The sequence below is a fragment of the Lissotriton vulgaris genome, unplaced genomic scaffold (genome assembly GCF_964263255.1).
Source record: "Lissotriton vulgaris unplaced genomic scaffold, aLisVul1.2 SCAFFOLD_1463, whole genome shotgun sequence".
NCBI classification, from domain to species: Eukaryota; Metazoa; Chordata; class Amphibia; order Caudata; family Salamandridae; genus Lissotriton; species Lissotriton vulgaris.
This window is the reverse complement of record NW_028247109.1, coordinates 114,386-139,725: the sequence shown is the minus strand read 5'-3', so window position 1 is coordinate 139,725 and position 25,340 is coordinate 114,386. Positions and strand designations below refer to the sequence as shown.

At 45.2% G+C, this 25,340-nt stretch overlaps 1 protein-coding gene across 1 annotated transcript in view; it reads right to left on the bottom strand.

Annotated features, from left to right (window-relative positions):
- LOC147665634 (small G protein signaling modulator 1-like) overlaps positions 1 to 25,340 on the bottom strand; it is a 518,897-nt gene that overhangs the window by 396,023 nt on the left and 97,534 nt on the right. The window contains exons 4-5 of the mRNA XM_086949626.1: positions 11,576 to 11,707; positions 8,966 to 9,090 (exon numbers count right to left, since the gene is read on the bottom strand). Coding sequence (XP_086805752.1) covers positions 8,966 to 9,090; positions 11,576 to 11,707 — 257 coding nt within the window. The remainder of the gene's footprint in view (positions 1 to 8,965; positions 9,091 to 11,575; positions 11,708 to 25,340) is intronic.

Here is a 25,340-nt window from a genome sequence, read left to right as displayed (position 1 = left end):
AATTGTGGGTACACCCTGCCTTAGGGCTTTAAAGGGGACTTCCAGTGCAGAAAAAAGTTATTTGCCCAGTCCTTCATTGCTAACTATCACCAATAGCAAGTGGTGTAGAATGATGCTTTGCTGGTGACGGCTGTTGTCGTTTTGAGATGTCTTGTGACATCACTTATCATTAGACCTCTTTAAAATTACTGAATGCAAGATACAAACTGCTATCAACAGTGCTAAATCGAGTTGTGCCCTTGCCAAAATGACCTGCCCAAGGCCCAATTTAACAGCAGTTCAGTGTTTTGTACAAAATTGTTAATGCCAATGTATAAGAACATAGGATGGCAGTCGGACGAGCGTCCGACCCCAATCCTGTCGGTTCTACAAGACAGATTACGATACTACTGCCATGGAGGCGGTCGGAAACATGCCTGGTAGCATTGAGGCTTGTGCTGGGGCCAGAAAAAGGGCTGTACCACACGCCTCAATGCTACCAGGCATGTTTGCATACATCCCTGCACTATGTGGCAGGCACCATGTGGTGCCTGCCACATGGTACAGGGATGTTTAGGGGGTCATCATAGGTGCCCCCAAGGGACCATGGCAGAGGGCCAGTGGGGAAGGAGGGCCCGCTAAGGGACCCCAAAGTCACTTTCTTCCAGCTTTTTTCATGGTGGGCTAACCGCCATGAAATGGCCAGCGGAAAGGGTTATTATTATACCTAAAGTGGTGCCTGCACGGCCAACATTGCAGGGGTTGCAGACCGTCTAACGGTCCGACTGCCTCCTTGAGCCCATCAGTTGCGTGGCCGATGATCTCTGCGCCGGCCCACCATCTGCCTGCCATTCAAATGCGGCTGGCGGTCCTGCATGGGCTGATGGTGGTGGGACCGCCACTGATGGCCTGACGGTGGTGGTCCCACCACCATCGTAATCAGGCCCACAATCTCTTCTGCAAGCATTCAAGAATCGATAATCCCATCAATTGTTTAAAAGATGATCATAAAAAACCCTAAAATTACAGACATTGCAAACAATTACAGACATCGCAAACATTTTCTCAGTGAATTACATTAGTGGGTGCACTCAAATGCAACATTGTCAGCTACCTCAGTCAGGTTTAAAATGAAACACGAAAGAACAGATTGTCTTCTCCATTTCATTGACTGTACACAAACCCACAAGTCCCCATGACTCGTACAAGCTATGTGCTAGTTTTGACCATTTTTGTGTGGCATTTGAAATTGTTAACAAGTTGTGGCAAAGTTAATCAAATTTGGTGTTGGCCCTTCACTGCTTTACTTCATCATTCAATTCTATGGCAAGACCGGAGGCTTTGGATTATGCCTTACTTTCTTCACTTTATTTCTCACAGCAGCAAGAAAAACATGTAAAAAACTACTTTTCCCATGAACATCAGGGAAAAAACAGGAAACTGAACAGTAAGTCCTTTCTCAGTCTCTATGCACCGGCAGCAACCATCATGCCTTGCAACCACTTCCTCTTCCTCTTTCTTCGCTGCTCAGCAGCAAGTTAAGTGGTTTTTTCTCTCTTCTCCTGGGTTTTTGTGGGATTCTGTGGGCAACGCGTTGTTTGTGGTTAAGCGCTGGTTTTGCGACCCCTACAGGTCCCCTTTGGCATCGCGGGACGCTCCTGCGCTCCTTACGCGATTTGCAACCCCAGCAGAGTGCGGTGCGCTAGGAGCGCCGCTAGGAGGCAGCGCTTTCTCTGCGTCAGGCGCGCTTTAGTTCGCGTTTCTCTGCAGCTTTGGCGCTGTCCCTTGCTACCCAGTGCTGACACCCTCCGGGGTCGAAATTAGGTTTCCCTTCAATTCTGACGCCCCGAGTGGGTTGTATTTGGTTTATTGAACACCCTCACCGGGTCGTAATTGGCGCTGGTGCGCAGCGCTTGGGAACGCTTGCTGGGTAGCGCCCTAGGAAGCAGAGGGCCGTGCGTTCCCTGGGCTAGTCCCGTAATTTGTGCCTTTGGGCCGCCACATCCTCTGGGTTGCCCAGATCCATATTGTGCCCTTAGGGGTCTTGTTATTGGCTGCGCTGTAACTCTCTCCTGTGGAGCCTAATTTAACTCATCATGCAGGGAGAGCCAGGCCGGTACCATGAGGAAGACCCTCTCTCTTATGCCGCCTGGGACGAGGATTTCTAACAGGCGGTGGACGATTCCATTTATAAAGCGGTGGATCAGGCTATGGAGCCGCTTGAGCAACGCCTGACGGCACGTTTGGACGAGGCGTACGCAAAAATTGCGGCCCTCATTCCGGCGCCGACTCCGAGCTCGGATCCTTCCCCGTCAACGCTTCCCCCCCCGCCTAAAAAGGCGTGCGTTGAGGGGATCGATCCTGTCGCCTTTGACAAGGTCCGGCACGCCTTCAAGGCGCTTGAGGAACCGCTACCTGTTCCCGCTCAGCCGGCGATTGTCGCTCCGGTTACTCCCTGTACCATGTCCCCAGAGCCAAGGCAGGATGACGACTCTCCGGATTCGGAGGAGGAGGAGGCCTGTTCCTCTAGATCGTGGCTGCCTTCCAAGCAGCCTTCTACGTCCGCGGCCCCTTCAGACATGTTGGACCCGGACGAGATCGTTCACCCGCGCTCCTCCGAATGGGTGCCGGGTGACAAGGTGGCTGCGTATGTAGCGAACCGTCTCTGTAAGCCGGTGGACAAGGACGCTCGCAGCCGTCTTAGGGCGGAGTGTCCCAGACCTTCCCTAGAGGGGAAAGTGGCCATGACCCCAGATATAGACCCCAAAATGGCCACTTTCCTGGCGAAATTTGTAAAAGACCCCCGAATGGGCATCGACCGGTCCTGGCGCACATGCCAGGACAAGCTGCTTGACGCTGTGGGCCCCTTGACTAAAATCCTCAACATGGCGGAGGAGGCTAAGGTGTCGGGGGACGCCATTTCCCCAGAGGTGCTCTCAAATTGGGCGCAGCGGGCCATCGTGTTCCTCGGAAATGCTAACTGCGTGCTCTCTACTGAGAGGAGGAGGTCGCTGCTAATCAAAATCGACCCCAGACTGGGTGACCTCGCTTCTTCGGAGGCGGGCGCCGTGGCGCAGGGCGGTTTATTCGGCGATCCTTTTATTAAGGAATTGGGCAAGTTCGTTACGACGTTTACGTCTTTGGACCGGGCCCAGTCCAACATAAAGAAGGTGTTTGCCCCTCGGGTTTTCGAAGGGGCCGGACGAGGCAGGGGCCGCTCGTTCGGCCGGGGCGCTCCCTCCGACAGAGGCCAAGGCTCCGGACGTGGACATGGACAGGACCATGGCTCCAAGTTCAATAACTTTTACCCCACTAGGGGTCAGAAGTTCAGAGGACGTGGTGTCTATCGAGGCCAACAACAAGGTGGACGAGGTGAGTGTTCTGCCTTCTGCGACTTTACGGGTGGGAGGCCGCCTGGCGCAGTTCTTCCCTGCATGGCTTTCCCTTACCAAGGACGCCTGGGTACTACAGACGGTTCAGGGCTTTCAGCTGGAATTCCATGGCCGTCCCCAGCAGCCCCAGCGTCCGCGCCCCATTACCTTTTCGCAGCGCGATGCGGCTTTGGTGCGAGACGAGGTTTCCGCCCTCCTTCACAAAGGGGCGATTTGCCGCGCATGCGAACACCCGGACGGCTTCCTCAGCAATCTCTTCTTAGTCGACAAAGTAGATGAAGGCCGCCGTCCGGTTATCAATCTCAAAGAGTTCAACGAGTGGCTAATTTTACAGCCATTTGAAGATGGAGGGAATCCACCTCCTGCGGGATGTGCTGCGGCCGGCCGATTGGATGGTCCGGCTCGATTTGAAGGACGCCTACCTGGCGGTCCCGATTTTCCCTCCTCACCGCCGTTTCCTCCAATTCAAGTGGGAAGGACAGGTGTACGAGTTCATCACGCTGCCCTTCGGGCTCTCTTCCGCGCCGTGGTGTTTCACAAAGGTACTCCACCCCGTGGTAGAAGCCTTACGGGCTCGCGGTGTCAGATTGATAGTGTATCTAGACGATATGCTTTTCATGGACCAGTGTCCGAAGCGCTTGAGGGCCCAATTGCAGTTTGCAGTGGACCTGTTGCAGGGTCTAGGGTTTGTGATAAACGAGAAGAAATCCCTCCTGGTCCCAGCTCAGTGCGCAACCTTCCTTGGTTTCAGCATAGACTCGGTTTCGGCTACCTTGAGTCTCCCCGCACGGAAAATGTGCAAGATTCGCCACGAGTTGCGCCAGACTCTGGCGAAGTCAATGGTCTCGTTGCGGCATCTAGCACGGATTGTGGGCCTGTTGTCATCTTCGATTCAGGCCATCTTCCCGGGGCCGCTCCATTACCGGGCGATGCAGCGGCTGAAGGCGTACCACCTCAGGCAGGGCCTCACGTACTCGCAGCTGATCCCGCTGTCTGCGGAGGTGAGGGACGAAATGCGCTGGTGGCTGACGCACATGGAGGCCTGGAATGGTCGTGCCATATTTGGGTCGGCTCCCGACATTGTAATAGAGTCGGACGCCAGTCGCGCAGGTTGGGGGGCCCGGTGCGGAGAGTTCTCCACCGGTGGCGCCTGGTCTCCCCACGAGCAGTCTTTACACATCAACTGCTTAGAATTGCTGGCAGGCTCCTTTGCGGCCCAGTGCTGGACCAAGGAGCGGGTGCAGTCGTGTGTTCTTCTACGGATGGACAACGTGTCTGCAGTCCGATATATCAACCATCTGGGTGGCACCAGATTCAAGATGCTAGCGGATCTAGCGCAGGACTTCTGGCACTTCTGCCTGGACCATCAGGTCTCGGTCACGGCGGAGTATTTGCCGGGCCGCCAGAATGAGGTGGCAGATTGGCACTCCCGCCATCTCCTGGATGCCAGCGTTTGGAAGCTGGACCCGGAGGTATTCTCCCAACTGATGGCCCGTGGGGCCCGTTCTCGGTGGATCTGTTCGCCTCGCGGCTGGACCATCAACTGCCGAGATATTTCAGCTGGCGCCTAGACCCGTCGGCGGAGGCGACGGATGCGTTCCTCCAGGACTGGTCGAGCGAACAGGGTTATGCGTTTCCCCCGTTCTCCATGATCACGAGGGTGTCGGCGTTGTTGCGCCGTCAGTCAGCGCAGGTGGTGATGATCACTCCTTGTTGGAGGTCTCAAGTCTGGTTTCCGGTTCTTCTGGAACTTTCTTGGGATTTTCCAATCCTACTCCCCCACTCTCCTCACATTCTCCTGAACCCGGACGGGAATCCCCACAGGTTGGTTCAGGACGGTTCACTGAGGCTGATGGCATGGCGGATCTCCGGCGTCGCTGGTCTCTCCCAGGCCTTTCGGGAAAGGCAGAGGATCTGCTCTCAAAGGCATGGGCGGACAGCACCACCAAGAGATACCGGTCTACATGGCACAGGTGGCGTCGCTGGTGTGTGCGAAGGGGTCTCGATCCCGTGGGGGCGGATGTAGTCTTTGTCCTTAATTTCCTGGCCGACTTGGTGGATGAGGGCTTGGCCTATAGGTCCCTCAATACCTTCCGCTCGGCCATTTCGGCGGGGCATGACCTGGTTCAGGGTTCCCCGATTGGGGAGCACCCTCTGGTTTGTAGACTGTTGAGAGGGGTTCGCCTCTCGTTGCCCCCCGAACCGAGGTATTCAGTCCTCTGGGATGTCAACAGGGTTTTGAATTTGTTTCTATCCTGGCAACCGAATAGGTTTTTGTCCCGCAAGGAGCTTTCTGCTAAACTGGCAATGCTATTAAGTCTGATTTCCTGCAGAAGAGTCTCCGACGTGCGGGCGCTTGATGTTTCAGCGCGGACTTTCTCCCATGAAGGGGTGTCCTTTACGGTCAGCAGGAGGACCAAGACCCTTACGAGGGTTATTTCGTATCCGGCCTTCCCGGATTCCCCAAAGCTGTGTGTTGTGCAGTGCCTCCGTGCATATGAGGATATGACTGAGGATACTCGCCCTCCGGGTGAGCGACAATTACTGATTGCCCTACGGAAACCGTACAAGGCTGTTTCTTCCCCAACCATCGCCAGATGGGTGCGTTGGGTGATGCAGGAGGCGGGGATTGACACAAAACAGTTTGGTGCTCATTCAGCTAGGGGAGCCATGGCCTCGAAAGCCTTTGCGCTGGGGGCTCGGTTGGAGGACCTGATGAGGGCCGCGGACTGGTCCTCGGACTCCACCTTCAAGAGGTTTTATTTTAAGCCAGTAATAGAAGTGGCTAGGCTTGGGGTCGATAAGCTTTGAACTGGCATAATCCGAAGCCTCCGGTCCTGCCATAGAATGAGAATTTGCCTAGCCTTGGTGCTGGTAAGTTCCAATTCTATTAAGGACTCGGAGGCGAGGATTATCCCCCCCTGGGACTTCCTGGAAGTGACCCCTCCCCGTATGGACCGTAAGTAATCTATTTACGTGGTTTTCATGCAGTTCTTAATGGTACTGTTCCTACCTGATTTGTGTTATGTACCTGATGTTCTGTGAGATCGGGTCCTGACTCTGATATTTTCTTCCAGGGACTGATGGACCGAAACAGGATGCGTGAAGTTGACGGACAGAGTGCTTCGCGCGAAGAAAGAGGAAGTGGTTGCAAGGCATGATGGTTGCTGCCGGTGCATAGAGACTGAGAAAGGACTTACTGTTCAGTTTCCTGTTTTTTCCCTGATGTTCATGGGAAAAGTAGTTTTTTACATGTTTTTCTTGCTGCTGTGAGAAATAAAGTGAAGAAAGTAAGGCATAATCCTCGCCTCCGAGTCCTTAATAGAATTGGAACTTACCAGCACCACGGCTAGGCAAATTCTCATTACACGCCAATACACGGAACACAGTCAGAGTAGGAGATGTGAAATAATTATCTAAATAGACCACTACGCCTGGGCATCCCACTACCATAGGAATAAAAGAATGATGTTTCTAGCACCTTGCTGTTTGGACTGTAGATAGTTGCTTAACTGGAATAACTCTAAGAAGGCAAAAAATATACATGATGTTACCATATATTTATATGAGGAGTTAAGAATAGCAAATATATATGTACAACCTTTTTTTCTACTCAGTTTTCTGACATTCAACTCGCATGTTAAATAGCTCTCACAATAGCAGGACACAGACCACAGAGGTATCCCTTAGCCTAGACAGAGGAACTACTACTCCAGTTGACCTTATTGGTTAAGAAACCAGACAAAAGTCAACTTACATCAATCTCACAGGCTGAAGCCGCAGATGCAGTAGTTGTGAAAATACCAATGATCTAGATGATGAATGGCCTCCAAATGAGACAATAAACACTATCCACACCCGGAAATGTCCTATGGCACCAAGGAAATAACGTCAGTAATGTGTCCACCACTAACTGCCAATTATCACTCAGATATCAGTTCTAAATATATGTTGGAAATGTATGAACCTTGTCTCCACATATCAGTTGTCAGTTAAAAAAACTGTACAAACACATTTTCACCTCAAATAACACCTTTCATTTTTCTCAGTAAAGGAACTATGGACCAGATGTGCTAAGCATTTTCACGGTCGCAAATACTCCGATCCGGTGTTTACAACCATTTAAATGTTTTTTTCCTATGGCCAACCATTTAAATGATTTTTCCTATGGCCTAATCCCATTTTAGGACTCAGAAAGGTTTTACCAACTTCTAAAATGGGATTTACAATAGATACAGATTCGCTATCTGGAAAGGAAGTGTTGTAGATGTGCTTTCTAAATACCGAATTGGTATCTTATGCAATAGAAATTCAGTCAAAAACATGAAATTTTTTCAGACACCTCAAAGGAAGTGGTAATCCATTCGCATAAGGGGAAGAGGTCCAATTGAAACCCATTCCCCTTTATGACTGTAGAAAAATAAATACAACACGATAATAAAGATGTAGCAGTGGGCCAGAGAAACACTGGTAACTTACAATTTAAAAAAGATCACTTTTTTATTTTAATCCAGCCCAGTTACTTTTAAGAGGAGCAGGGCGAGTTAAAAAATTAAAATGTTTACTTGTATGTCAATCAAAGACATGGTGGCCTGCTGACCATTAAAGGCCACTATCTGTGTGATTGTAGCAATTAGATTGTCACAAATAATTTTGTTGGTCAAACTGTGATTTAATCTGATTCTGTTTTATTCAATGACCTAATGGTACAAAGGTCAGTTCGTAAAAATATTTACTGGTCTCAAAAATATTAGTCGCAAACATCGAATAGTATTATGCAACCAGCAAATATTACAGCTGGCCCCATTTTTGCCCAGGAACGAGTTTTTAGTTTTCTGAAGGTACTCGATTTCCAATCTTTATTAAACTTTTGACTCGCATTTGTATTGCATTTCACCAAGCATACTGATAGGAGTATTCTCAGCTGGAAAGCCAGACCGTTCGCAAATCTGCACGTTTTTGAACAACAGATAGCTATTCAAAGTGCATACGTTCCTTAGGCATATAATATGTGTATAAGCATCCCTTTGCTGCAGCATGCAACTGTCCCACTTTCGCACAATGGCAGAATGGTCACAATTGGACGATATTTTTGAAAGTGGTATTTAGGACACAATATTTCTGTCAGATGGCATTTCTTTTAACCACCATATTTTGATCTACAATCATCAGGGCAACGGAATGAGGACTGGTACCAGTCAACATTGGTCCATGCGGTCTGCTTCTCTGAACCACTGCACAGAAATTCCAAGCTGGCCACAAAAGTGTTTTTCTGCCTGGCCAGACATGCCCATCACACCATTCAAGGCCAAACTTTGTATGGTCCTGACTATTCCCCTTTGAAGGCAGAAACCTAGGTAGGTGGGACAAATATGAGGTTTCCTCTTCCTGGGCAGCGATCGCTGCATCTTATCAGTCACCAGATGTCTTATACTAATTCCTCTAGCTCTCCTCATTGGGAAGAAGTATATACTACAATTTTGTTTCCAACACATTGTCATTACTTCCTAATCAACAGTTATGTGGACAAATACATTTAGTAATAGAGAAAATAAACATGGTAATAAATATTTATTTTAAGGGGATTCCATCACCTTTTTTCATAATCTAAATCCCCCACTGAGCCATTCATCAGTTGATTTGGAGTCCACTTTAATGTCATGGTCTCTGCAGTTTGATGTAGCGACAGATATCCTGGGATGGCTTCCATGTCATCTCTCTAAAACAATATGAAAAAGAACATATATTTAAACCTTTTTTATAGTTTAGGATGGGAACAGATTAAGTGATTTTATAATGCAGCTTAACAGTAGTGGTGTGTGATATGCTATAACTGGCTCCTCCCCCAGAGCCCAAATTATATTAAATAGACATACACAAAAATTAAGAGTCCGATTTAGATTTTGGCGTATAGGTTACTCTGGACACAGCAGTGACATATATCCCCTCCACCAAAATATAAATCCCATAGGATAAAATGGGATTTATATTTTAGCGGACGGGATATCCATCACCGTTGTGACCGAGTAACCCGTCCACCAAAATCTAGATCAGGACCTTAATGTTAGAAAAAGATGCACATGCACCCTTTAAGTCCTGATAATTGGACCCACATTTCAACAGCATGTCTATTATAAGAATTACACAGCTGGTACTGGTGAGCTGGTATAAACAGATAAAAAATATGATCGTGGATTTTCCTCAGACTAAGAAATGTCAGTGCCATAAGGGTGCGATAGTATGATATATAAATGTGTTTCTTTGCAATAGAATCTAAGACATTTTGAAGGTTTAGCTCTGGTTGTCTCTTACATGCCCTTCAGTCTAAGTGCAATTATTTGTGATTCAGTTTATGAAGAGTTGTAGTACATTAATCAAAGTAGTTACCACAAGGATCATAAAGATTTCTTAAAAATATGGTGCTAGCATGTTGCATGGCTATCCTGCCCTTTTTGGGTTGTTTAATAGCCCTTCACCTTTTTCCCCATTGTTCTGCTTGAGGAAAACTAGAACAAACATTGTTAAAAAAGTCTTAAAATGTCTTGTAACATTTTTTTTAAAACAATTTTCATTGAGCAATTTGCCTAGTGTTTCAATGACAGCATGGCATGCGAACGTCTTGTAACATCTTTGACATTTTGATCTTATTCTAAGAATTTGTTTGAAATCACTGAAGGAAAAAATTTGTTCTTTTTTAAACAAACCTTGTACTAAATAAGTACACTTTAGGAGTTGTGCTACACGCTCAATTCAAAATCCATATGCTGAAAATAGTATCGAACTTCGAGGGAAATTATTTAAGCAAGTGGTAGAGCCCTTCTGTATACTATTTCAGGCATCCACCTTCATCTGTGACAGGCAGGGTGGTGGGCAGTGAAATAAATGGGAGAATAAGTTGCAAATAAAACCTTTCCAAAACAATAAATACTAATAAATGCTCTATGTATGAATTTGTTTTTGCTCCTAACGGAAGGTATCTATGATATAACAAGCGAATAGGCCGGTTTCTTTCTATCTGTGAATTATACTTAAATTAAAAAATAATGAAAGCCTGCAGGGGATATGTAGCAAATACACGAGGTCTTATGGCCGGGAACGTCTTTTGTCTTCCTACGACGTCTAAGAAATCATTTGCAGGAGAAGAAATGAACTGGATAAGCATGCCACACCAATGGAGTTTACTAGTATTTCGAACTAATCAGTGACACTGAGATCACCCTCCTATTAGCATGAAAGTGTGCATTTTCAGTCTTAAAAATCGTGGAAAAGGGAAAAAAGATAATGTTCACTTTCGTTTATTTGTAGATTTAAAGGGTAAATATAATATGTTACTGTCAATATTTGCCATTGCAGTGCATACATGTTTTAACTAATATTTCTATATTGCTTCATGTAGATTTTTTTTATTTGAAAAAAAGAGCATGCGTAGTAGATGAAACGTTGTCATTCCGTAATGATCAAGGCTAACAGTGTCTCATATTGATGTGATGTCAATCATCAAGCTGTCTTATAAAAAGTGAAACTGGATCTAGGGAACTGTCATATGTCAACGTTCTGTATTAAAATTGCCTAAAGCAAGCATAACAAATTAAAGGAAGAGAACTGAAACGCAATTTCCTTTTTAGGGGTTGCATCAATGGAGCTTCAGCACCATTCATGGCGAACCTAAATGAGAATATGGGGAGGAATTGTGATTAATGCCGTGTCAGCCCACGCTCTGTCTGCATGTGCACAGTTATGGATACATGCATGGATTTTTTTTTAAATGCCAAGCCTATAGGTTTGGGAATGCTGTGTAATTTTTTTGAGGACTTCACAAAGGATTTCAAGTATATTCTAAGTTTGTCCAAAAAACATTTTACAGGGATAGGATAGAGAAATGCATTGACAATTAAACAGGCTTGCTGACAATCCATGGGCAGGAGTATCATAAAGTACCAGCCTTCGAAGATGATGCTAAACATGTTATCACATCTCTGGTGGCAATTTCATGCTACACGATTTACATGCGTATTAAAATAAAACGTCTCACTCAAGCAAACCTGAAGGGGTTTCTTCACTGTTGGTAGGAAGACACAGTAAAACATAATATTTGTGGGAGAATGCAGTATTACTTTCAAAAACGTAAGTTATTCACTAGCACTTAGCTATTACAGAATATTATACACAAGCAAGGTAGTAAGAGTGATTAGCAGTAGACATACAGGCTGCACCATGACGTTGTTTTTGCCAAACAGTAACGTCGCTCTTGAGTTCTGATGTAAAGACTCTACATAATCCCGCGCAGAGAGCGAAGGCCGGTCGTCCATACTTCCACTGGAATGTCTTTTCTGAACCTACAATTAAAAAAAGTAATCCTTTGTTAAAAAAAACAAAAACATTTAACAACCCAAAGTGCACAGGAATTTTTTTACTTTTATTACATCAGATATATTAAACAGATATATTAAACAGAAAGAAGTTACAGCAATGCAGCCATTAATAAATAAAGAGGAGTAGTTTGGGGAGAAGTAGATTCCCTGGGTACTGGTCATAAATTTATTTTTTAATAAAAATATTTTAAATCAATAGGTTGTAATTCTGAATAATATTTTACATTTAGAAATGTTAATATTGCTTTTAACGCATTAAAAAATGAGAGCAACAGTGAATACATTGCTTGGACTGAATTCAGTCCAAGAGGGTCACCACACTTGGTACTAAATACTTAGGAGTAAACCTGGCATGTAGAAAAGGGGTGGCCCCTAATGTAAATATCCTACCTTTCCTAGCAAAAACATGCAAAGATAAATGTGGACGTCTTTACCTATGTCTACATTGGGATGGGCAGCTCTACTAAAAATGATAACTCTTCCTAAAAGTTTATATAAATTACAAAACTACTACCCCACCCCACCTCCCCCGTAGACCTCTTCAGACACAACATCTCTGGTCCTTCCTGCGGAGTGGATGGACGCCCTTCGAGTTTAAATGACTAAATGCTAGAAATGCACCTACGATGGAGTCTTAACTAGTACAGACCTTGAGTGCCATTACACATGATAGTCATTAATAATTAGATGAGGGTATGCAAGTCCTCTAATACACAAATCAGGAGTCACAAGAAGGGGGGGGGGGGGGGGGGTAGGACGTACCTGGATGGGCAGTGCCCTTCCTGAGGTTGAAGCACTAATAGGCTTTGAGGAATAAGAATCACTTGGAGATCTCTCTATTGGGAGATGTGGCCCCTGATGGTACTCTCACAGGTTTGTTTTTTTTATCCGAGAAGTATTTGGTCTCTTGCCATCCCAATATAGGGGCCTCCAACTTCTTCACCCAATTACTTTGTATTTGGAGACCATGACGGACCTACACAAAGTTACCCCCCTCGAAGTGAGATTAACCATCCCTCTGACAGAGGAAAGATATCTGCGCTTTCTATCGAACCCCAGTTATAAACTATCTAGATATATTTTTGAGGCTTTGTGAGGCTTGGGGAAAGGATATTGCCCACTCAGAAGATGAAGAATGGACGTCAGCACTTATGGTTCACAGAAAGATAGCCATTTCTAATACTTATTAGCTTGTTCAGTTTAAATATCTTTACCAAGTGTACTTAACTGCGGCCAGACTTCGGAAAATGCACCATGGTCTTGGCCTTTGATGTCAGACGGCAGTGGGTAATTTTCTTCACACGTGTGGTCCTGCAAGTTCCTTCCACACTTATGGAATGGCATTGCCCACGTGTTTCAACACTCTAGACCAAGTTTGGTCACCTAATCTACAACTGATCAACTCCCCGTTTTTAGTTTGGCCATTTTTTCATTAAATTCAGCCTTGATGGGTTACACCTTCAACCGAGTAAACCACGATTGATAAAACACTCACGTAATTGGTCCTGTGTAGACATGAAACATTTTCGCGATTCCCTTGTAGCCTCTATGCCAAGCTTGAATCAAGATATTCACTCTGTTGAAAAGGATATGGCCCTCTGGTTTACTCGAGGCTAGCAACACTCATACCCTTTTACGCACATCAAAAGTGGTTAGATGCCATGATTCAGCTAGGTGGTTTTCAGACGAATTGTAATCAGCCAAGCTGAAATTACAACAAGCAGAGCTGAAATGGCAGGAAGACTATCCCCCGAAAAAGAGAGCAATTTTTAAAAAGCATCTTAAGAAATATAAAGTCTTGCTGTTGCAGGAAAAATATCCCTTTTTTACTAACAGGATACTATAATCTGCGAATAAATCAAAGGACATTTTCTAAATTATCTCAGAATTATCCAAACCCAACAGACTGTCGCTTTTCTTTTCTACTTCCCAAAATCTCTACGATATGTTAAGTTTATTAACTCAGAGGTTTGGAACCCTACTATTTTAGCTACCTTCCCTTCTATTAGCGAAGAATGCTTTTCTGAACTACTGTCTAAGGTCTAGTCAGGCTTTCCAAAAGGCCCTTGTCTTCATAGGGTTCTTAAACAGTTTTTTTCAGTAATCCCAGGTCTTGCATTGCCCTTACTTAACTCTTCTTTATCCCAAGGATGTGTCCAGATCTTTTAAGGATGCAGTTGTAATTCCTCTTCAGAAGAAATTTGGAGGAGATCCTTTATTGTTAAAATATTATCATCCCATCCCTTTTGCCTTTATTGGCAAAATAGTTAGAAGCTCATGTAGCACAGTGTCTTTGTTCTCATTTAGAGGAGTCACAATTCTTAGATGTAGATAACTGGTTTTTGACCTGCACATTCCACTGAGGTAGTTAACTTGTCAGTGGTAGATTATATGCGTCAGGAGTGTGACGAAGGATACACTTCTGCATTGGTTCTCCTATATCAGTCGGCAGCTTTCAACACGGTCAAGCCTAATATATTGGTGGACTGTGCTGAAGCCGCTGGGCTTTCCAGCTCAGCCTTGAACAGGATTAAATCCTTCCTGAAAAATCAGAACCAGTCAGTCTGACTTGCCCCATTTAGGCACTAGAAGTACATCTGGATTGCAGGGTACCATAAGACTCCTCTTTATTCTCACACCTTTTTAAGATCTACATCCGTCCTCTCATCCAAGCATTGAGAAACATGAGCTGCACAATCTACAACTATGCAGATGATTTGCAACTACTCTTTAGGCTTGATGGCTCTTTGGCCCGCTAAGGATAATTTCAAAAATATGATGCGTTTCATCCATGACTGGATGAGCAGCAGTTATCGCAAACTCAATGCAGATAAAACAGAGATTGTCTTCATGCGCAGTAAATTGCATTATTGGTATGGCTCCTTTTGACCCATCGACATGGGATATCTGCCGTCCCCATAGAAATCGGCCAGAACTTTGGGGGTCTATATTGATAATGAGCTATCTTTAAGATCTCGATTAGGAGGAGTTATCCGGTCCTGTTTCTTATATCTCCAAAGGATTAAAAAAAATACCCAGATTCCTTACTTTCGAAACAGTGATCCAAGTGTTCATGGCTTTGGTTATTTCCCGATTGAATGTGCTAATTGTCTATCGGCTTGCCAAAATTTTTACTTTCTAGACTCCAGACTGTTCAGAATCAAGCAACACGTGCCACCTATAAAAAGCCTAGAAACTGTCACATTACTACTTTTTAAAGAGACCTTCATTACACCCTCTAGACCAAAGGATTATCTTTAAAATAGTTGCATTACTTTTAAGGCCCCTCTTTTATAAAATTCTGATTCATGAAATACATCCTGAGCGGGAGACTTTGCTCTTCTTTCCAGAATCTTCTAGCCATCCCCAAATATAAAAAGAGAAGGATTGGTGGCATCAGATTCTCTGAGCTACCTTCACGGATCTGAAACTCCTTTCCTCTCTTAATATGCCTGTCTCCAGACTACTTGAGGTTCAACCAGGCACTAAAGACCTAGTTATTTTGGCAAGCGCATTGTTAGAGCAATCTCGATGAAGTTCTTTGATCAAGTTACTTCTCTGTACCTCAACACCAAGAAACCTTGTGGAGTATGTGCACACAACATAACAAGTGCTTAAATGCCCATTCAATCTGCACCTTAAGGTAGCCTTCCTCAAAATGCTTGATGAAGAAAGATTGTTTACATCACTGGGTCTCAGGGTGGGCAACAGGAAAATAGATCAGGAATGGAGTAGTTGCACATCTCCTAGCCTGATCCTATGAAAAGGAGTATGGCAGAAACCGAATACCGGAAATCCATACATGTGATTTCAGGGGATGGCCTAGTAAGCATACAAAATATGGCTTTGGGATTAGTGCTGGGAATCTCGCGGGGACCCCTGGGATATTTCTTTGTATACAGAGTGTGGGGTGGAAAGTGGGACAAAGATGTTGCAAAGTGTATGTGTCTTTGCTAATTCATTGCATCCCTTTTTGCGCTTTCCAGAGATCGTGTGCAGTGCGCCGAACTAAAGTGATTTCAAAATGTCTTTGATTTCGGATGCTAATTGCTTATTACTAGTTTGTTATCCTTGGCTACAAAAGAAAATAGAAAACCTAATAATTTGTTTATAAAGGAATACAACAAAGTACTTGCATCATCAAATTGAGTAAAGATGCTGGAGGCTGAGTTGCCAAATTTGTATCCGGTCTGGCAAAGCCAGCATCATGTGATCCTTACATAGAAATGCGAGTTTTGTGCTACCCACTTTAAAGTATTGCCTTCTTTGGGTCGGCCTCCTTCACACATTGGCTGGATACATTGTTGCTCCCAATTGGATCCGCCTCTATTAGTATTTTATTATCATGTCATACTATTGGCTGTTTGGGTGTGGCCTTCCGTCTCCTAGAAAGTGCTTCCAATGGAATGCATAAGCGACTATTTTACATTAAAAGTAAGCTCACTCGTCACAAGTTTTGTTACATTCCCGACTTCATCTCATACATGCACTGTATACACAAAGCAATCCCTTTTTTTGGTCTGCAGGACACATTGCTACTCTTCACTTCAAAACAAATGAATTGCTACCGACGGCAAAGGACTTTTAGGGAAGAACCCTTTGGCGCTCTTAGTGACGACATTCCGATGCCATGCCCCTGATAAGATTCAGCGCACCTGGCAGCACTCCTACCCCTGTAGCTGAATCTCTGCTGAACTACAAACTGAAATCGATTAGTGGCTTTCGTAAATCTAAAGGATCTGGCATGCAAATGAAAATGGAAGCCAGACCTATTGACTTTGCCAGTGTCTGTTTTGGCTCAGTGTTATTTGGCCAACATCATACTAGAACTGGGATCCAATCACATCATACATTCACAGAAAACAAGGGGTGCTTGTATGTAAATCTGATCTTAAGAGGAGAAATATATACTATCTGTAGACAAGTACACGACTCATTTTAAAATCAGACAGACATTTGTCATCTTTATACTGTAATCTCACCATGGTTACAACTAGTCAGGTATACCACCACATGTGTCAGTCGTTGTTCTGAATAAATGGCTGAGATAAAACGTTAACTTACAAGCTGTCACAGAAAAGACATTTCAGCACCTAATACATTGAATCTATTTAGAGTTAATATTTTAGGAAGCATATCAAACCTCTCCAGCTGTGCATTTTCTAGACAGTCAAGGGCATAAAGAGAAACACTGACAGCACGATGTACTGCCTTAAGCTATATATTCTTTGATATAACTGCTACAAATATTTGCTAAACACTCACACTAGATGCACTGTAGTATCTATAGATGAGGTGAATGCTCTAGTCTGTGCAATATGCAATGTATGAAGGAACAATAAGGGGGTCATTAGGATGGACTTTGCGATAAGGGCGGAGTTCCAGTGGGTGGTATTAGGATGCGGCCGCATCCTGCATTTATAATATTGTGGCGGGCGATGCTCTCTGTACCGCCTGCCACAATGCCATAAAGGAGGAGTAGGTGGTGGCAGCTCCTACGATCCCGTTGAACGCTAAGGGGGCAGACAGCGAGGCACTAAACTGTAATGATTTCAAATTACTGTGCACTCTTCTGTTCATTGATCGCCTGATTGTTTGTTTTTAATATTTCATTAGCATTGGAGATCAATTGTTTTAACACCTTTTAAATTCCCCTTTCTTACCTGGTGCGATGTGTGTGCTTTCCCTGCCCCGTACCATTGCGGCTGCATTGCCGTTTGTGTGGAGGGCAGGGCGCCATCTTGGGTCAGTCCCGGAGCCCGGCAGGACAAGAGGTTGCGGTCTAGCTGGAGGAGGGGCTAGACTATATCTTGCACATGGTATACCGAACGCGCAGTGGTCACGCGCAGCAGGCGCGCTGCAGGCGCGCCGAAGCTGCGTCAAAGGGGAGCCCGTCTGCGCCCGTCCGCGCCTGGACCACGCCAAGGGCCTTGACCCCTGTTCCACAGAGCTCCCGAGTTGGAGATAAGGTAATAACATACACGAGTGCCCAAATCATGGATATAAAGTATACGACCAACACCTCTAGATGCCCCTATTTTAAAACCGACACCTTCGTCAACTTAGTGTCTACACGATGCCCCAGTTGTTCTTACAACATGATTTTACCTTTTCTTCAACACAGGGATAATATACCCTCGGGAACAAACGAGGTTAAACATATCCAATACTCGCTTATTAATGCTCGATCATTAGTAAAACATAAGTATCAAATCTGCGAATTGATATCCAGTCATAACATTGACCTCCTTTTTATAACTGAAACTTGGGCAGATCAAGCATCTGGCCCAGATTTCTGTATTGCCACCCCCGATGGTTACCAGGTAGTCAGACAGGATAGACCTTAAGACAAAAAAGGTGGGGGCATAGCAATTATACACAGAAATAACCTTGTGACCAAAATAGAATCCATTGATTTCCCCCAGGCAGAAGCACTATCTTTCTCAATTATGCTCTCCCACTCTCAATCTTTTAATGGAATCCTTCTCTATCGCCCACCAAATCCAAGGAATGATTTCCTGGCATCTCTGAATAGCTTATTAGAACCTATTGCTGCCACCTCAGACTATACTATATTAGGAGATTTTAATTTTCACTTAGAATCCATTATCGACAAAGACTCCTTAGCGCTGACCTCGGACCTTTTATCAGCAGGTCTTCGACAGTTAGTTACTTCTCCCACCCATCAGGCAGGACACATCCTCGAAGGCATATTTACAAATAACTCTCATATTGCCTGCTCTACTGTTATTCCACTAACCTGGACGGATCATTCAGCAGTCATGTTTACCATCCTGACAACCAATTACAAAAACTCACAGGTCATAACTCGCTCGCCTGTTCAATTTCGAGACTGGAAGAACATCGATGTCTCGATTCTACAAACAACTCTCTCATCCACCCAACCGGATGACACAATAGACCCACATATAGCCTCTAATAACTACTGTCCTTGGCTACAGAATGCATTTACTGTTCTGGCTCCCTCTAAAACATGTTGCCCAACAGGAGGTCACCATCAGCCCCTTGGTTCTCAGAAGCCCTTAGACTTGAAAGACAACGTTGTAGAAATTTGGAAAGGCGATGGCGCCATCACTATGATAACAACGACAGAGACGTGTACAAAAAAGCACTTGCCACATATAGAAAGCTCATCATTACAGAAAAAAGTAACTTCTACTTAACACAAATAGAATCAGCACAAAACTCGGCCAACCAACTCTATCAAGTCTTAGGAATATGCTACTTACCAGTATGCATCTGTTCTTGGCATAGAGGGCTGCAGAGTGGTACATTATGAATAGATCGCCATCTGGTGTTGGGCTCGGATGATTGCACTTTGTTTTTCTCTTGGAGAGTCTTTGACGCACTCTCTCCAACTGTCCAGACTAGCACAGGACATATGGAGATGGGCCATTCCTCAAAAGACCTACCTGTTAGCGGAACACCTACCAGGAATTCAAAATCAAATAGCAGACATCCTAAGCAGACAGTCAGAACAAGTACACGAATGGGAGCTGCACGACCAAATACTACAGCCATTCTTCCAAAGATGGGGGCAACCAGAGATAGATCTGTTTGCCAATCATCAGAACGCAAAATGCAAAGAATTCGCATCCAGGTACCCACACCAAAGGTCCCAGGGCAATGCACTGTGGATAAATTGGTCCAACAAATTTGCTTACGCGTTCCCTCCTCTACCACTAATTCCATTACTGGTTCGGAAACTACAGCAACATTCAATGACAATGATACTAGTGGCACCTACATGGGCAAGACAGCCGTGGTTCACCACGCTGCTACAACTCTCACAAGTACCACATCAAAAGCTAAGGTTACTACCCATGTTGTTTGGGATCTGGGTGCATTATTTCTCCATGGTTCTGTGTAAGATGCATGGGTAGTAACCTTAGCTTTTGATGTGGTACTTGTGAGAGTTGTAGCAGCGTGGTGAACCACGGCTGTCTTGCCCATGTAGGTGCCACTAGTATCATTGTCATTGAATGTTGCTGTAGTTTCCGAACCAGTAATGGACAACCAAGGGAGGAGTCACCAAAAGACAAAGACTCTCCAAGAGAAAAACAAAGTGCAATCATCCGAGCCCAACACCAGATGGCGATCTATTCATAATGTACCATCTGCAGCCCATATGCCTCGAACACTAAGTTATCTACTCCACCAGCAAGTGCAATCATAAAACCTTCCCAAAATCTCTGTAACTCTCTGGCCAACTTCTTCAAGGAAAAGGTCAATGACATTTACACCAACTTCACATCGAAATCTGCCACTGACCACCCTAGTCATATCCCAGCCCCAACACCTCCTCCGACTCTTTCAGCAAATTTAGTCAAATTTCACCCACACAGACTGCGGAAGTAATAGCTACCATCAAATCAGGATCTCGCAATGACCTGTGTCCCATGTCCATCCTTAAGCCTGTTTCCAATCTAATAGGACCTGTTCTTACTAAAATATGTAATGCCATGTTCCGTTCAGGCTCCTATCCATCGATTTGGAAAAAAGCCATTATCAAGCCTTTATTAAAAATAAACAATCTCGATCCCAGAGAACCAAAAAGTTATAGACCAATTGCTTCTCTTCCATTCCCATCCAAATTGTTTGAAAAGATCATTAACACCCAGCTGTCTAATTATATCGACCAAAACAATCTGCTGGATGACACTCAGTTTGGTTTTAGGAAGGGGCATGGGACTGAGACAACACTAATAAAGGCCTCAGATGAAATCATAATGATCATTGATCAAGGCGGCGCGGCAGTCCTGATATTATTGGACTTGTCCGCAGCCTTTGACACAGTCGATCACACCACCTTGATCAACCGTGTATCCTCTATTGGAATTGATCAAAAAGCAAAATCGCTTCTGACATACTTTTTGTCTGAAACGTAAACAGTCAGTCAAACTTGGTACTTACTATTCCCCTGTTTTTACTCTTCCATGTGGAGTTCCCCAGGGATCCTCGCTAAGTCCGACATTATTTAACATCCATGTGTCGGACTTGGCGAGGGTCATTAAATCATATGGAATAAAGCCAACCTCATATGCCGACGACACCCAGTGGGTGTTGTCGATACATAATAATGGAGGAGCGGTTGCAGCCAACTTTCAGGATGGTATGATGGCCATTAGTTTCTGGATGGACTGCAACTGTTTAAAACTTAATTCCGACAAAACGGAGGTCATGATTTTTGGCTGCCTCACCCCATCTTGGTCCACAGTATGGTGGCCCACTGAGTTGGGTCCCCCCCCATTACCTGTCACCAAAGTTAGGAACTTGGGGGTAATATTTGATGATAAGCCATCGTTTGTTAACCATGCAAATGCAGTGGTCTCTTCCTCCTTTTTTATCCTTAGAATGGTCAGAAAACTTCTACCTTCCCCCCCCCCCCCCCCAGTGCAGGTAAGACACTCATGTGTACCTTGGTATTATCCAAGGTGGGCTACTGCAACAGACTTCTACTGAATGCACAAGAGAAAGTCCTTAATAAAATGCAGTTGGTACTGAACGAGGCAGCTAGAATTCTGACCCGTACCCCAAAGTTCTATTCAATATCCCCCATTTTTCACCAACTCCACTGGCTCCCAGTCAAAAGCCGCACCAAATTTAAAGCTTTGTGCATTGCGTACAAAGCCATGAATAACATTGGGCTGGAACTCTTAAAAAAAGCTCTGTGCACATACACTCCTACAAGACCACTACGCTCATCTACTACTCTTCAGGTCCCTATTCCGCGTACAAAAAAAGTGGCCTGCGGAGACAGACTATTTACAGTGGCAGTATCAAGACAGTGGAACACCCTCCCCTTCAACATTAAAAGCAGTCCATCCCTGATGATATTTTGAAAGCGAACAAAAACATGGCTCTTTAATCAGTAAATTCTAGCGCTTCTTCAGACTTTTTTTTCAGCGCCGAGACACCCCAGGGTATTTGCGCGCTGTATAAATTTTATAAATAAATAAATGAATGTATGCATTTGGGGTCCCGCAGGGGGCCCCCAAAGTGAAGACCGCATGCCTTTCCGTGGCGGCATTGCCACCACGGAGAGGCATTGTAAAATGCCCATCATAATATGGCTGGCGGTGTCTGACAGACACCGCCACCATAGTATTCCTTTTCCGCCCTGGCCGCGAGGGGACCAGGGCGGAAAACCGGCGGACGGTCTTTCCGTCCGCCGAGCTCCCCCCCGCCATACTAATATGACGGGGGGGGGGAACGAGTGAGGATGTCAGGCGATTGTCCCCGCCAGTCTGGCAGTGGCTACCGCCAGCCTGGCGGGGGCAATCTGCCAGACATCCTAATGGGCCCCTAAGTGTGGATATGCACGCTCCCGCTACTGCCTCTCTGGCGAATCGTGTGCTGTGAGACCCTGATCCACATTTGCGTAATTGAAGTAGGTACACCGCGGATAGGGCAAAGTGCCCGCTCAAATCCACTACATCCTATTCCAGTTGCATGCGGGCGGCAAGGGTGCACAATGCATTTGCGATTAACTCAAACGCGGGCCAGTCAACACCCCAATTGGGCGAAGTTTGCCCAGTTATTTTTGCATTGTCCAACCCTTATTCAACCTCTTCCCATTACCTAAAGGTACAGATGGAAGAGATACATCACACTCGATGTGCATGGATGTTATCTGTCATACCAGTGGCATCCTCTGATACACAAACAAGGCAAACTTAATATAAATGTACTTGCACACCATCGCTTGTACGGATAAGATCGACATTGAACTGTAATGGAAAACCTGTACATTGAACAGCAATTGTATTGTATCTGGAAATGGTGTCTGTAATGGACTACTCATTACTTGTGATTGTATCTGTTTTCCTGCGCTTGCATATGAAATAATAAAAACAGATTTAAACATAAAAAGAAGGAACAATAAGTGACGTTTAAATCCTATCTCTCGCTTCTGTTTAAGTAGTCATTCTCTTTTGTGGATATCTTTGCACTCTATGTACATGAAATTTTCAGGACTATCGGCCAATAAGAGCTTGGTCAAGTATGTTGTTGTTTTTAAGTTTGATTTTATTAAGGAATAAAAAGAAAAATAACAGCCAAAAAATAAATATAACGAATCCTATTAGACATGAGAGTGAATAAATAGAGCAGTAATGCAGAAGGATATGAACTCTCAAGCTGTACATAAAAGAAAAAAACAGCATATATAAAACAATAAGGAAAAGGGACAAGGGGAATAAAACTGAAAATAATTAATAATGTATATCAATTAAAAATTACAGGCAAGTACTAGAAGCTATTTAACACAGTAAGCATAACAAGAGTAATATTACAAAATGGTAATAAACATTCAGTAGTAAAGAACCAACTAATCATTCAAAAGAGAAAAGGCATGAGAAACAAATTAGGGTGGTTGCCATACATCATCTGATATATTTTTAGAGGCAACAATTGAAGAGGCAGTTAAAGATAAATAAGTGAAAAAAAAGAAGGGAGGTTTTAGTGTTCCCTGAAGGGAAAAACCACACATCAAATAATAATCTGGTATATACAGCAGATAGTCTAAAGCGTGTAACATTATGTTTTCAAACATTTAGGACGGGGTGCTAGGCTAGCTTGTAACACCTACTACCAAGAGATGTTGTCAGCACATTATGCAACATAGAACTACTAAAAGCTTTAACAGCACACCCTTAGGTGTATTTTTCCGTCCAACTTTAGTATAGGATGAATTTGAGACCCCAAACACGATGCACTAGTCGGTACAATTCATGATTATAAGTAAAGAACAGTATGTGTTGTCATATCCAACAGACAGTCCAAAAACAAATAAAACAATTTTGAGATCTATGTCTTTATTCATTCTTTTTTTAAAGGCCTTAACTCTAAGCGAGCAGACTGCTGTGCGACTAGTTACTGTGGATTATCCTGATTTGGGGTACATTCTTATCAAGGATCAGTGCCTGCTCCTTTGACTGTTTTTCGGAGTCCTAAACCTTATTTGACTGTTCACATGATATTTATTGAGGCCTTGGCCTTTTAAGAGAACAATACCAGTTTGTCATTAGAGCGGGTCTACTCGATACCCGCAACCTACTAACATTACTAGTCTACACCATATACAATTTTTTCAGATCCACAGGATTTCCACGAGATACTTCCAAGGTAACCTCTTATGCAATTTCATGCATTTTCGTGCCTTTTCGTGATTGGAATCTACTGTTTCTATTCCCATACTGCCTTGAAAAAGTCTGAGTACAGAGGAAACACGTGTCGGCTAGATCGTGTGCAGGGAATCTTTTTAAAAAAGAATGAATAGAGGAGGAGCCAAGATGGCGGCGGAGACGGACGTGTAGTCGCCCGGCTCCCCGCGCCTTTGTTACCTGCACCGCTATCCTGTCCTACATCCTGTACCACGTCGCGGCGGGAGGAAGAAGACATCGCGCTGTTACCGGGGGTGTTCCTCCGGTGTCTCTACCCGCCTGCTATCCGACGTTAGGACACGCTGATCTGTCGACCATAACCGAGCCCTGGAACCAGAACCCGTGACCCTGCGCACCGCCGGAGAAGGCTGTAGCTCCGAGGGCTGCTGGAGCAGTGGTGTGGCGGGCGGTCCCAGACGGACTGTTTGCTGTGAGGGCGCCTACATCGGCCCTCGGTGGGAAGTGTACATCGACCAACTGTGAGTCCACTTTGCTTCTCCGTTCCCGTGTGTCGCTGAGGTGAGCCGCGCTGCTCCTTCCTTTCCTGGTGTGGGACCGGCTGACATGATTGGCCCTGTAACTCGTTCCTGCCTACAGCTACGCGAGGGGGATTTTTGCTAATTGTTACCCACTGACGACGGACCCGTTTATTCAGGGACTGTATCCCGTCTGTCCATTGTCAGCTTTGCCTTCGCTATCGGCGAAACCCCTTGCTATATAAACATGGCGGCCGTCCCCTCTGTGTTCATTACGGGCTCCACCTCGGCTCCTGACGGTACTACACTGCGTGGACTCGAGCGGTGTGGGGGACAGGGTGCTGCACTCCGATCTGCGGACACGGCGGTTTGTCCGCCTGAATACACCATTGCCTCTATTATGAGCGCGATTGCCGAATTGAGGGCTGATTGGAATGAGCGCTCCCGGGTGCTGGGCGAGAAACTGGATGAAGCCGCGCTTATGCTTAGGGATGTATCGCCTGGCTGCTCTCATCTTCCCGCCGATCGGCCCCCTCACGGCGAAGTGCGGGCTACATTGTTGCAGCGCGCCTGTGAACCGGGGCACACGTCTGACACTGATAATCCTGATGCACTGCCGCCTGCCTATCCCGGCGATGATAAAATGTTTCCTATCCTGCCTAAGATCCACATTCCGGCCACGGAATCACTATCCTTCTACGTGGATCCGCAGACACTGCTACTGTCTTACTTGAATGCCTACACCCTGCACGCTGCTAATTCATTTCCCTGTGAACTGCAACTTCGGATGGACTTTGGATTGTCGCCTTTCTGGATTGCCAAAACTGTGTGTGCCTGGAAGTGGCCATTTTGTCCTGGGGGATCATCTCTTTGCCGAGTGCGGCCATCTTGTCCCTTTGTTCTACCTGAGGCGGGGCTTTCACCGGAGCTATGTTT